Source organism: Cryptotermes secundus, unplaced genomic scaffold (genome assembly GCF_002891405.2).
Source record: "Cryptotermes secundus unplaced genomic scaffold, Csec_1.0 scaffold400, whole genome shotgun sequence".
In the NCBI taxonomy this organism is placed as follows: Eukaryota; Metazoa; Arthropoda; class Insecta; order Blattodea; family Kalotermitidae; genus Cryptotermes; species Cryptotermes secundus.
The window spans coordinates 2,871,553-2,886,052 of NW_019723908.1; the positions used below are offsets into that span (position 1 = coordinate 2,871,553).

A 14,500-nucleotide genomic window follows, 5' to 3' on the forward strand; every position below is an offset into this window, starting at 1 on the left:
CAAACTACTCCTGTTGTTGTTGCCTGTGCCCTTAGTTGATTAAACCAGATCAGCATTGCTTTGTTGAGATCATTATATGTTGATTTTTTCATGGGTTTTCTCTTCTTCTTCTCTTCAATTCGATCTCGATAGTTGAATGCCACAGAGCTTGGCCAGGGAGTGGAAGAGTTGAGAATCAAACTGACGTCCCTGGTCGGTGGTGATGGTCTGTGGGCAACCGAATCGGGATATCCAGCCGGTCAGTAGGGCTCGTGCCACTGTGTCGGCTGTGATGTCCGGGATGGGGATGGCTTCTGGCCAACGGGTGAAACGGTCGACTGCAGTGAGGCAGTATGTGTAGCCTCCTGACGTCGGAAGGGGTCCAACAAGGTCTATGTGGACGTGAAGAAATCTGGCTGCTGGCGTTGTAAAGTCGCCCAGTGGAGTGACTGTGTGGTGGGAGACTATGGAGCGCTGGCAGGCCTGGCAAGCACGTGCCCAGGAGCGGCAATCCTTCTGCACGCCTGGCCACACGAAACGCTGTGCGACCAGTTTTGCCGTTGCTTTGGTCCCTGGGTGCGACAGATCATGGACGGACTGGAACACTTGGAACCGAAGAGGAGCTGGGATGTACGGCCGAGGTTTCCCGGCAGAGGTATCGCAGTAGATGGACACCGTGGTACAGGGGATTGGTAGCTTTTCGAGCCGCAAAGCCGTGTTTGACTGCCGAAGTGATTGGAGCTCCTTGTCGCTGTCCTGCGATGCGGTCACTGCGTCGTAGGATGGTGGCGCCGTGACGGATTCGACGCAGGAGAGCGCGTCGGCAACGACGTTGTTATGTGTTGAATGTGTTAAAAATGAGTCCTTCATACTACTTTATGAAAAAGTTGATTTTTCTCTTTTTTTTTTTCAGATGACAGATAGAATGCTCAGAATAAAAACAGAAAGGGGCTCATCCAGTAGTATCATAAAATGGGGATGTACAGACTCTTTCTTGAAGGGCTGAATTACCTGACTGTCTTATATTCAGCCTGTTAGCCGAAACCTTAGCCATCATCTCACAAGAAGATAGAATCCAGACATAGATATAACTGCTTAGAAGAACTCACCATCACAGTAGATGATCAAAATGTCTCACTTCTGCACTGAAATTAACTTAAAGTTTCCTGAAAAGATTGTTTGACTATACAGTGAACCCTTGATTTTACAGTTTTAAGGTACCACCTGAACCAAATGTAAAATCAGGGAAATAAGAATGTTACAACATAAAGAAAAGTGTGGTCTGCTTTATACTGTAGCTTTGGAAAATCATTTAAAATATACATTTTTAAAATCTAACAGTGTAAATGTAAATTAAAATATGGTTCTTGGTTTATTTTACGACTGCTTTAACAATTGCTATGTTCGTGTAATGAATGGGATATGGAAAATAAGATAGAGCTATACAAATTATATAAGGAGCCAGAGATCTCAGTGACGATAAAGCTTAAAAGATTGCAATGGGCTGGGCATGTACAGAGAATGGCTAAGGAGCGTATCCCAAATACAATATTATACAGTACAATAGGTGGTAGGAGACATGCTGAGAAACCAAGAACTAGATGGATTGATGCGGTGGAAGAAGATGCAAAGAAGTTAATGGGCGTAAGGAACTGGAAGAGAGCAGCGCAGGATAGAGAGGAATGGAGGGGCTTGATAAGGGAGGCCAAGGCCCGACATCGGGCTGTTGCGCCATAGAAGAAGAAGAAGAAGAAGAGGAAGAGGAGGAAGAAGAAGAAGCTGATGATGATGATGATCATGTAACATTGGTAAGATGATCTCTGGAAACATGTCTCCTTGGCAATGGATATGTGCACACAACAACAGAAGACCTGCCGGAAGCGGTGTTTCCTATGCAGTTTACACTGAGGCTATATAACAAGGCCAAATGGGATAAGTTGGTTAGCAGAAAGGATTGTTGAGTGAGTCTCCAGGCATTCACTCCTCGTACTAGCCAGTGTTGGAGAGACATGGCAAGGAGGCAGATATTGACTAGGGGTTGCAGCCATGAAGAGTTAGTGTGAACAAGATGATCTTAATAGTTTGCATCCTGTTGTGTGTCTCAAATAAGATATAAAGCATACAAGAATACACCATCTACACAGCAGCACTCCGCATCTTAAAACCAAGAAGCCGAACATTATCCGCCTGATGATGGCCCAGTATAAGGGTCGAAACATGTCGCTTCCATAAAAGCTTTAATAAAAACAAATGTTGATGCAGCAGTGTCTTATTTGTTTTAAAATACACAGCTCTGTTGTGTCGACAGTGTATTCTTGTATGCTTTATATCTTATTGGTAAGATGAGATGGTGATTATAACTGGTGACTAGAAGGGATGTGGAAGGAAACAGTCATGGCTAATTTCAAGGCACTATCCCAGCATTTGTTTCAGAGATAGATAAATCCAGAAAGAAATTATTATACTCAAAAATTTTTTCAAGAAAAGAAATAAGTTTTCCAAGTCAGGAACAGTTCTCATTCAGGTTTTATGTTCTTTAAGCTCTGTAACACCCACCGTTGAGATCAGTTATGGAATTTGCCAGGAGATCTTAACAGAAAATTTGAACATGTGCCACATTGCCACAAAGTCTGTTCTCTGGCTCTTGACAAATGATCAAAAGCAGTAGCATGTAAATGTGTGTCTTGAGCTAAAAGAGGAGGCTAACAAGGACCCAACTTTTATCTTTAGGATCATAACTGCTCACAAAAGTTGGACTTACAGTTATGATCCAGAAACAAAGCAACAATCGTAGTGGAAGAGCCCTTAGTCACCAAGAGCAAAAAGGCCAGGCAGGCCCGGAGTTCAACAAAAAGCATGCTCATTGTTTTTTTCGACATGAAGGGGATTGTTCACCATGAACTTGAGAGAAAATGTGCAACAGAAAAGACTGGAACTTGGTGCAACCGAAACTGGCTCCATCACGACAACGCTCCCACCCACATGTCCCTGAAAACCACAGAATTTGTGATTAACAACAACATGGTTGTCATTCTCCATCCTCCCTTCTTGTGGGATTTAGCCCCCTGTGATTTCACTTTATTTCTCAAATTGAACATGAAACAGAAGGGATGATGTTTTGAAACAGGGTCTGATATCCAAAAGGAATCGCAAATGGTATTAGCATTAAGGAAAATGACTTCCATGGTGCCTTTGAAGCATGGTAAAAACAATGGGATCACTGTATACATTCCAAAAGAGACTATTTTGAAGGAGATGGCAGCCAAAATTAAGTAAGTTAAGCCAGAATTTTATTTTTGACCTGGTCTGAGAACTTTCCGCACAATGTATGTACAGTGTTAGTTTTCCTCACTTCAACCAGCTGGCCACAGCAGCAATGTAAAATACATCACATTCTCAAACTCCACCCACTAATGAGAATATAGAATTGTGAATTTGTATGTTCTGTTGGTGCCTGTTTCTATCTCTATATTATTTCACAGATGTGGCCTATCTTGTCCAATGCTTGCACAAAGTACCAGGCGGATGGACGAGTGATGGAACGATGTTGTAGATGCCTGAGGTTTGCTGTTCGGTGTGTAGGTAAACAATCAGCTCACCTTCTGGAGCCACTCGTTAAACAGGTACAGATACAAGTATATTAAATTATATTTATAGGTGATTAATTTGCTGGTATTTTGAACAAGTGAAAGTTATTATGTAGTGAGATGTTTATGACTGTGGGATGTCAGTGTTCACTGAGACAACCACTTGAAACTACAACAACAAATGTTCATTGCACCAGAACGTGCATCACAGATGAGTGATGAGTGTGTCCGAAGAAAACTGATGGAGACTCCTTTCATAGTGGTTAGCCCAGTCTAGTGATGATGGTGCTGTGTGGAGACCCCTAAAAGGGCCATTTTGTCTAGCTGAGTCTTTCTTGTAGCGAGCTACCAGGCGTGGCATGCTCCCTTGTGGCAACCTGGGATTGTGAGCTGACCAGATAGTGGCGAGCAGTGGTGAGTCCGGATGGCCAGTGGAGCTGTGGTGTGTGCGTCGGTAGAGTCAGCTGCCTATGGTGCATGTGCTGCAGAGTCAGTGTGTTGCAGCTGTGGTGCTTCCTTGATGGCAGTGTAACAGCGACTGATGCAAGACTGATGATAGCCAGTTGGAGGCCCACATTTTTATACCATTACCGCTGGACGGCACGCGGACCAATTGGCTCTGGAGCTGCAATTATGAGCGCTGATTGGATAGCGCTTGTGTTGGTGTCCAGAGAGCTGGGCTGCAAGCAATATATAAATATTGGCGCTGGAGCTGCAATTGTGAGCGCTGATGGGATAGTGCTAGTGTCCAGAGAGCCGGGCTGCAAGCGATGTATAAATGTTGCCTCCTCTTATGTTCTGGGAGTTGCCTGTTATCTGTTAGAATGTGGGAGGTTCCCATATGACTATACATGGATGTCGAATTGTGAGACTAGACATCATTTCTGCCAATTCTCTATCCCACCTTTGGCAAAAAAAACAGTATTGAGGCCCTGAAAAGGGTCTTCTCCTGTTTACCATTCCTCTTTGCCCCAGACTGAACTCTATGTCCCCTTCCTCTCTCCACAGGTCTGAGTGAGCACCTCCCTTGCAATCTGCACATATAATCCGATCAGTTCCTCATCCTACACACTTCATCCCTGAAGTCTGACACAGTATGTACTCCGAAATATTGATATCTGCCTACACCACTACATGTTGTTACTAATTAGAAGACCACAGTTTAATTATATTCTATTATTATTATTATTATTATTATTATTNCAAATGGGTTTTCCCACAGTGGCAGTGGTACTACAATAAGACAACAGACAAATAACACACTTAAACACATTCAAACAAAACACAGCACACAAATGTTAGTAGAAAAGTGAAACATGCTATATAATAAGCAAACAGTAATTAATTTGTAATGTTATGTTCTAATTTTCCCCTCATTTTGCTTTACTACACTTATGTAATCCTCCCATCCTCAACACTTTTCACTTTACTTCGCCTCGCCTCGCCTCACGTCACCTCACCTCACCTCACCTCACTTTACTTGACTGCATTTTTTGCTGATTTCCATCCCACCTTCACTTCACCTCATCATTTTTTAACCCTTATGCTTTGCCAATTGTAACTGTTTAGTGATGAAACCATACTCTTTTTGTTATAGATTGTGAGCCTTTATCAGAGGCACCAACATAGCTGTTTCCTGTATTTGGGGAGCATTCTAGTAGATGAATATGCCACTGAACCTGGCTGTGTGCAGGGACTGCTAGACATGTTACAAGCATTTTTAATACCCACATTTATAATATTACAAGAAACGAATGGACTGAAGAATCATCCAGATACTGTGGATGATCTTTTTAGACTTTGTGCAAGGTAAATATGTGGGATAAGTGTAAAAGAAATAAGACAAAAAGATAATAATCTATAGTCAGGTGTTTCAATTTAAGAATAAATTAAATTTATACATTTGTTCTGACATATCTTAACATACCATACAGCGAACTTAAGAAAGATGAGTTTTGTTTCTTAATGCAGAGTCTCTCTCTTTTTGATAGGATGCCATAAATTGAGGGTGACAGAAAACGATGTCCTAAGGAGAATATTTGGACCTAAGAATGAGGAAGTAACAGGAGACTGGAGGACATGGCTTAATGAGAAGCCTCATAGGTTTTACTCTTCACCCTATGTTATTAGACTGATGAAATCAGGGGGAAAGTGATAGAAAGGGCAAGGAGCAAGCATGGGAGAGATAAGAGATTTATTCAGTGTTTTTAGTTGGAAAATTTGAAAAGGACTACTCTTTTAGGTTTAACTCAGATTGACATAGTTGCTTTGTACAAGGGTTTATCAATAGATTACTCCCATTCAGTTTATGCAATTGAAGTAGAACAGTGGTTTATGAAATATAGATTCATAATTTGTGGATATGCGAGTGTAATTTGACAAATGTTTGCCTGATTTATGAATGTTCATTGATCTTATAGAATGATTTGACAACACCATCCAGTGTGACTCAAATGTATATTTATCTGATGCCTTTACATGTTTTGTTCAGTTATGACCGTCTTCAGAAGGCAAATAACAACAACACGTTGGGGAAGCTACTATTACATTGATCACAGTATATCAAGTCAACTCAACCACATTTTGTCTGAATTAAAATCTTTATATAAATCTTTGATTCAACTTTATGTACTATATTCATCTCGTATGGTATCTCTTGTGCAGAAATGTCTGAAGAATTTCTGTAGAATTCTTATCTGTCTGGTCAGCATTGGGCTCAGATAGTCAGTGGACTGTGACCAGTGGTTTACCTCTTATTAGGTGATATTTTTACATGATACTTTCACAAAGAGCATATAAACACGTGTATATGCATATATGTATTTACATGTATATATATGCAACCTCAGTCAGTCAAAGTGATTTACAGTTTTACACAGTGTGTCCAGGTTGTGTTAGGACTGTGTTCATTAAAAATACAAGACGTGAATTATTTTCAAAATTTCACTCTTTTTATTCAAAATTGTCTCCTCCTTAATCAATACATAGCTGGAATCGATTGAAAAGTTTTCGAAAACAGTCACTGTACTCCTCTTGTGGAATCACATTTAAAACTGCGATAGATTGCCGTTGGATGTCCTGGATGGTATCGTGATGGTCTCCTTTCATCGCCAACTTAACTTTTGGGATTAACCAGAAATCTGCTGGAGCCAAATCTGGCGAATACGGAGGATGATCAAGGACTGTGATCCCTTTTCTGGCCAAAATATCGTTCACGATCTTCAGTTTGTGGGATGGGGCATTGTTGTGTAGGAGTGACCAGGAACCTTGCTCTCGATATTCATGTTGAATTCAAAGAATTCTCACTCAGAAATGATTGAGGACTCCGAGATAATAATCAGAATTCACTGTTTGACCTTCTGGCAGAAATTCCTTGTGAATGATTCCTTTGGAATCGAAGAAAATGGTTAGCAGTATCTTTACTCGACTCTTTTGCATGCACACTTTCTTTGGGCTCAACCACGCTGCACTCTGCCGCTTTGTGAGAGGCTCATATTGAAAACACCATGTCTCATCACCAGTAATAATCGATTGTGTAAATTTTGTATCACTTTGGGCCGACTGTAACATGTCTTTGCAGTGTTCCACTCCTGACTGCGTGTGGTACAAACCGCGCACAGACCTTCCGTTTGCCCAAATCCTCGGTCAAAATTTGATACACAGTACTTTTTGGTATTCCCAAAAGCTCCTCGATGAGTCTTGCAGAAATACATCTGTCTGATGCAAGGATTTTGGTCACTTTTTTCACATTTTCTTCAGTGCGACTTGTTCTTGGCTTTGATGCATGTGGAGCGTCTTCAATGTCCTCCCTGCCGTCACGAAATACAGCATACCATTGAAAAATGTTCGAGTGACTCAAACAATCACTACCGTACACATTTTTCATCATTTCATATGCTTCTCCGGCTGTTTTGCCTAACTTCAAACAAAATTTGATGTTGGCTCTTTGTTCAACCGCCATTTTCCGACGAGCGTCAGAACAGTACTGTTACATTGAAGGTCAGAACACATGATGCAGCGATGCTTACACTTTGAAGTTATAGACAGCCACAGCTGAAACTTCAAGATTCTTAACGCCAGAACTCGTCAACAGATGGCATTGCAGAACAAAATTTAAAAAAATGAGTCCTAATGGATCCTGGACCGTGTATGTCTAATAAAGCATTAGAACTTCACATTTTTTCAGAACTGTGTTTTTGGTCTTAATTATTTGCATTACATCTTGTTTGTGTGTTCTGTAAGTCCAGTTGTATTTTTTTAATTTTATATAGGCAATAATAGCCAAAATGCTGTTGCATCTCTAAACACACTCACTTGCCTGGCTGGTGAACTGAGTCAACATTGTTGACCTCCACTCATATATGGCTTTGTTTTATTGTTAGGTAAATCTGGTAAGTGTGTAGCTTCAGTAACATTGTTTCAGAAGAATGATATCAGATTTACTGTTGCAGGTTTTTACAGAGAGCACCTGTTCCCTTTCTGCAGTGTCCAGCTCTTCATTCCATTATCCAGTGTGCAGTGCTAGCAAGTACACTGGATCACAGAGATGCAAATGCATCTGTAATGAAATTCTTTTATGATCTTATACACTGTGGAAGAAATAATGAGGTTTGTACTCCTTCAGTTTAGCAACCTTTTCACACTTCATGATATATGAACATCTATAGACTGATGTGGCATAGCCCTTTTATTGCTAAGCATGGTGCTACAAGTTTAATGCGTACAAGAATTCCCAGGTTGAATCACAAAATCTGAATCAGCCTTATGAGAGAGAGAGAGAAGGGGGGGGGTCCTGTGCCCAAGACAAGATGCAGAGGTGATGAAAATAAAATATTTTAATGGTTGTGCTGTTTCTTAATTTGTTCAGTAAGACCTGTCTAAAATGAAACATAGCTTAAACAGAAACCTGAAGATGTCTTAAGTGTTAAGAATATAGAGTGAAAACCAGTTTAAAATTGCCTGTAATAAATTGAAACCATAAAGTAAAAATGGACATTGAAAACACAATTCGAATGCAGAATATTCTTTTTGAATGTTGTGTTCATGGTCTTTGTTCATGTAATTTTGTTGTGTTATGCTTAATGGAATTTGCCTAAGAAAGAACAATCCTGTCGCATATAGAAAAGAGTTAAGAATGACTTTTGACAAAGGATGTGCGGAGAGCTTTAATCTGCTACTGGAAAAAGTAACATGTGAAAAAAACTGGAAGCTTACAGAGTTTAGAAATGCTAGGATACATATGTAATATCAATTTTCACTTTCAATTTGGAAACACAGTTGTGGAGTATGTTGGATCACGGTGGACCTAAAGGAACTTGCCTTTGGCTCACTTGGTTCACTGGCAAGGGAGGATTAACTCCTCTTAAATTATAATTTAGTGACCTATGAATTGAATAGTCAAGAAATGCATTATAGCTCAGGTCAGTGATGTGACCAGCTACGTACCCCGAAGTGACATGTGTGACCCTTGACAGGGTTGTTCGGGAATTGCCTCTTTTCTACAGCATCCTCAATGAAACTGGCCCATTCAGCCTCTTATCTGTTATGTATTGGAAGTAAAGGCATTTGGAGTGCAGTGTCTGTTGCCTGGTGAATACTATGTATGACCTTGAAATATCCTCTGTTACTACTGAACCTGACTTAAAAACATTGCATAGTGCTGGTGTTAACATAGAACATTCACCTCATAATAAATTGGACTATGTCACTCATAGATCCAACTGATATGTTATTGCTTTTATACTCATTTAATTTTATACAGAGTAATAATCAGAAGGGACCTCATAATAAAATTGTTTTGTAGTGAAGAAGAGGGAAGGAAATTTTACTCAACTTTTAATATCCAGCAATAGAGGATTTTAAATTGTCCAGGATTATATAGTTGGAACCCATATTTAACTTGATAATGATCTGAGAATGGAGGATTTTAAATCTACAGGTCTGGTGACAATATTATAACTCAGGGTTAATGGTATTAATAGTAATAAAATGCATTTCTTAGCTGTCTGAATTGTGCGCATTCAGCATTGCAGTTATGTGGTGCATGTCTGGTAAATGTTAGTTGGTGGATGTTTAAGTTTAGTAAGGTTTATCATAATTTTGAAAGTTGCATTGATTGAATTAATATCCTTCAGATGTACACATTGCCCACACAAAAAAATTATACTCTCAGAAATTATGATTTTTTTTTTTTTGGATTAACTGCGTATTTACAATCTGCTCTCTTATTGTGGAGCATTGAGTAAATCTGTGGGTGAGTGGCATGAGTGGAGCATTCATCCTCTGATGAATCTCCTATCAGTCCTGTAGATGGTTGATATTGTTTGCCGTGTCTTCAGCGGTTTCGGGGAGGTCAGTAGGCCATTGCCGTTTTAGTCTCCTTGGCACCTTTGGCGGAGTATTCAGGGCCGCTATGAGTTTGTTGCTATGTCCATCTAGTCGTGCGCTGTATAGTCTCGACAGTCTGCGGATCTCGTCACTGACGAAAGGAGTTTGGAGGTCGTTGTGAAGAGTTAAGTTGGACACATACCAGGGTGCATCTGTGACTGCTCGTAGGATTTTTGACTGTATTCTCTGTATGATTTTTGTGTGTGACGGTTTAGCACAACCCCAGAGTTGAATCCCATATGTCCATATTGGTTTGATGATGCATTTGTATAGGAGTAGTTTATTGTTCATGGATAGTTTAGATTTTTGTCCCAGGAGCCAAGACATTTCCTTTAGTTTTAGGTTTATCTGCTGTCGTTTGGTTTTGATGTGCTTATGCCATGTCAATTTCTGGTCTAAGTGTAGACCTAGATATTTCACTTCGTTTTTAACTGGTATGGGAATGTTGTTTATCGATACCTGTGGGCATACTATTCGTCTTGTTGTGAAGGTAATGTGGACCGATTTGTTCTGGTTTATGTTGATCTGCCAGTTGTGGAACCAGTGCTGCAGAAGATTTAGGTGTTGTTGGAGATTTTCCGAGGCTATTATTGGATCGTTACTTGTTGCTAGGATTGCGGTGTCGTCCGCGAATGTAGCCACTGTTGTTTTGGTTGTTGTGGGGAGATCTGCAGTATATATTAGGTATAGTAAGGGGCCCAGAACACTGCCCTGTGGTACTCCTGATCGTATCTGGTGGCATTGTGAATAGTCATGGTTGAATTTGACTTGGAAATGTCTTTCCGTTAGGTAGGACTTTAGTATGAGGTAATACGGGCCAGGAAGAGCCTTCTTGATCTTGTATAGTAGGCCAGCATGCCAGACCTTATCGAAGGCCTGGGCAACATCCAGAAATACGGCTGTGCATAGCTTTTTTTCCTCAAGGCTAGCTGCTATTGTGTTTACGATTCTGTGGGATTGCTGTATTGTTGAGTGCTTCTTCCTGAAACCAAATTGGTAATCAGGAATGATAGTGGATAAGTCTACATCTTTTTCGAGTCTGGTTAGTAGCAGTCTTTCAAATATTTTTGACGGGATTGGCAAGAGGCTGATTGGGCGATATGAGCTTGTTTCATTAGGTGGTTTGCCGGGTTTGTGGATCATTATGATCTGCGCAAATTTCCATGTGGGCTGAAAGTACGACAGTCTGATCATAGCGTTGAAGATGATTGTTAGGAGCACTATCGCTTTTCGTGGAAGCTGTTTAAGTATGGTTGCTGTGATGAGCTCGTAGCCGGGTGCTTTGTGCTCGTTTAGGTTTTCTATTACCCGTTGTGTCTCTCCTGGAGTGAACGGTTTGATTGGTGGTGCCATTTGGCAAGGCACGTCTAGGAAGTTTATTATTTCTTCTTGATTTCCATTGATATTTGGGAGGGGTGAGAACACTTGTTTGAGGTGGTCAGCAAATGTTGTCGCCTTTTCGGGATCGCTTTTCGCCCATGTACCATCGGCTTTTCTTATTGGTGGTATTGCGGTTTGTGGTCTCTTGAACTTTTTTGTGGCTTTCCAGATTGTATGATCTTCTTTGTTGAGGGATGTGATGTATCGTTCGAAGGTGTTGTTCCTCATTTTGGTTAGCGCTCTGTGTAGTTTTCGCCTCAATCGGTTGTAGGTAAGCCAATCTTCAGTATTTCTCGATCTCTGCCATCTGCCCCGCGCTTGTCGTTTTATTACAACCAGCTCTCTGATGGAGACCGGGATGTTATTTGAGTCGTTGTTTCGTTTATCGGCTATGGTTGGGGTTGAGTACCATCCTGCCGCTTGTATTGTGGTAGTGAAATGTTGTGTGGCTTCGTCTAATTCTTGAGGTTCTTTGATTCTTAGATTTAGGTTGATGTGTTCGTCGATGTACGTGCGAAAGTTATCCCAGTTGGTTTGGTTTGTACTGAGCGTTGGCATGCTGGGGTTGTTTATTTGGTATCTGCTTAGTGTTGCTATCACTGGGGTGTGGTCAGACGATAGTTCGAAATTCGATTCGACTTGGATGTAGCTGGCTGTTATGCCACGGAGGACAAAGAAGTCTAGTAGGTCGGGTTTCTTGTTAAGGTCGGATGGCCAGTACGTCGGTTCTCTGGTACTGATATGCTTGCAGTTGTTAGCGTGTATGGCCTGAAGTAGGTTTCTACCTTTTGGCGTTGTTAGCCTCGCTCCCCAGTCTATGTGTTTTGAGTTCCAGTCGCCACCTATGAGGAATCGAGTTCCTTGCGATTGGAGGAAAGTGGTGTATTCGCTGGTAGAGATTGGATGTCTCGGCGGGCAGTAGATTGCGGTTACGGTAAATGGCCATGGCTTTGCAGTGACTCGTATACTAGCGGCTTGTATTTTGTCGGTTTGATAGTGCACAAGTTCGTGGTGAGGTATCGAGTTTCTGACGATCACGGCTGCGCCCCCGTGGGCCCTGTCGTCTGGGTGATGAATGTGATATATCTTGTAGGTAGGGATCTTGAGTACAGTTTTGCTGGTGAAGTGCGTTTCTGATATGAGGGCGATGTCTATTTTGTGCATGCTAAGGAATGTTTGTAGTTCCATTTTATGACTGGATAGCCCATTGGCATTCCAGACTGCCAATCGTAGTGGGTTCTGAATTAGTTCACAATTTTATTGATGACCGTGCTGAGCATGTTGATTATCATGCTGTTTTGACTGATTAATTGGTTAAACATGGCTTTGAATTCGTTTAGGAATGCGGAAAGTTGTTCGGTTACGTTGGGTGGTTGCTGATTTTGTGTGACTATCTGAGAGTAGGGGGTGGGTTGGTGCAATGGTATTGGGACAAAGTTGATGTTATCGCTGTTGTTGTTGTTGCTGTTGTTTAACACTTGTTGTTGGGTGGTAGGTAGAAAGGGGAATTCGTTCAGATCGGTCGTGTTGATGATTGGGTTTGGTTTGTATGCAGCGGTGAGTTTCGATGAATGAGCTCCGCGTCTTGCGTTTTGTAGGTTTTTGTATATGTTACATCCTTTGTAGTTGGCCGGATGGGTGCCTCCACAGAGCGCACATTTTGGTGGGGTATTTGGGCTTTTTTTGCAACTGGTGGAATTATGCTCTTCTCCGCATTTGACGCAGGCGTACGGTTTCATGCAATATGATTTAGTGTGTCCGTAGCACTGGCACCTTGTGCATTGCACGATGGTGTTTTTCTTTCTTGGGGCCTCCACCCTGATTCTCGAGTTGCACAGGAATTCGATGTCGTAAATATTCTTGTTGTTTTCTTTCGGTTCTATATCCACAAAGAATAGGGGCAGTGGCTCCTTCGTTTGTCGGTGTTGGATGTTTAGTATATTGCGGACTGTGTGGCCATGGTTTTGTAGTTCTTCTTTTATTTGTTCTGTGGGTACTGTATGGTGCAGGTTTCGCAGGACAATACGGTAAGCCCTTTCGTCTCTGATTTGGTAGGTGTGATGCATAATCTTGTCTTCCTGGATTTTCCTAATTAGTTTCCTGTAGGTGTCTGCGGTATTAGTGTTGATTTTGATTGTTTCTTTGGGGAGTGCTTTGCAATAATACTGCTCTTCTTCAACGACTTCGCTTATATATTTAATCATTTCTCTATAATTTGTCACCCCGTATATGTATATCGGGGGCGGTTTTTTTTCCCTTGGTTGGTTGCTATTGATGGTGGATTTGTTCGTGTCATTTGTCTGCATATCCTCGTCTTCAAGGTCAGATAGCTCTGCAAATTTATTTTGGGTGTTGAGTTGAAACTGGTCTTCTGTTGCCTCTTCTGGGGTCAAACGCATCCTTTTCCTTTTTATAGTTTGCCAGGTGTATTTTGTGGTGGTTGGCGGGTCGTCCACTCGATCGCTTGTTGATGAGTTTTGTTTGTTGGTGTTTTTGTCACCATGTTGGTTAGTGCGCTGAGACATGATGGTTGATGGTTGCACGTTGGACGATTGTTGCGGGGGTACACTGCGATTGGTTTGCTGGTACTGGTACGGTTGGGGTTGTTGCATGACCGGTTGGGGCATTGTTGGTTGCTGTAACATTACCTGTGGTTGTAATGGTGCTTGTGGGTATGGAATCATTTGCTGTTGCTGCGTTAGCTGCTGCTGCATCATTAACTGTTGCTGCATAATTTGTTGTTGTTGTATTGGGTGTTGTTGCTGATTGACACTGAAGCACTGGTTTCTGAAATTATGATGAGTAAGAATAATGAATCGGAATAGTGCCTGGATGAAAACCAAATCCTGAAGTCACCATGTTAATTTATATCAAAGGGCAGAAATGTCTGAAAAATTATAAAGCAAATTAATAGTTCTAATCCTTAAGACTTGAACAGGCTAATTCCTTGATGATATGAAAAACTGATGTGGGCACCTTTATTGCTCCATGGAATTTTATGTATGTCTGCTGAGAAGATGCAGAATTAATTTGCTTAGTGGGGGGTGAGTCCAACTGGGTCCACTTGGCACGGCGGCCACTGATTGGCCTATTGTAGCCTGCCCTGGGTGATTACGATAATGGAGAATTTGGTGGAATGAAGATTGGCAAGGAAAACTGAAGTACTC

The 14,500-nt window shown here is 41.4% G+C and overlaps 1 protein-coding gene across 2 annotated transcripts in view; it reads left to right on the forward strand.

Annotated features, from left to right (window-relative positions):
- Positions 1-14,500, forward strand: part of LOC111862077 (transportin-3) — a 48,673-nt gene that overhangs the window by 29,744 nt on the left and 4,429 nt on the right. For both annotated transcript variants that reach the window (XM_023847166.2, XM_023847165.2), the window contains exons 13-15: positions 3,462-3,602; positions 5,164-5,375; positions 8,018-8,174. In XM_023847166.2, the coding sequence (XP_023702934.1) occupies positions 3,462-3,602; positions 5,164-5,375; positions 8,018-8,174 (510 nt within the window). The remainder of the gene's footprint in view (positions 1-3,461; positions 3,603-5,163; positions 5,376-8,017; positions 8,175-14,500) is intronic.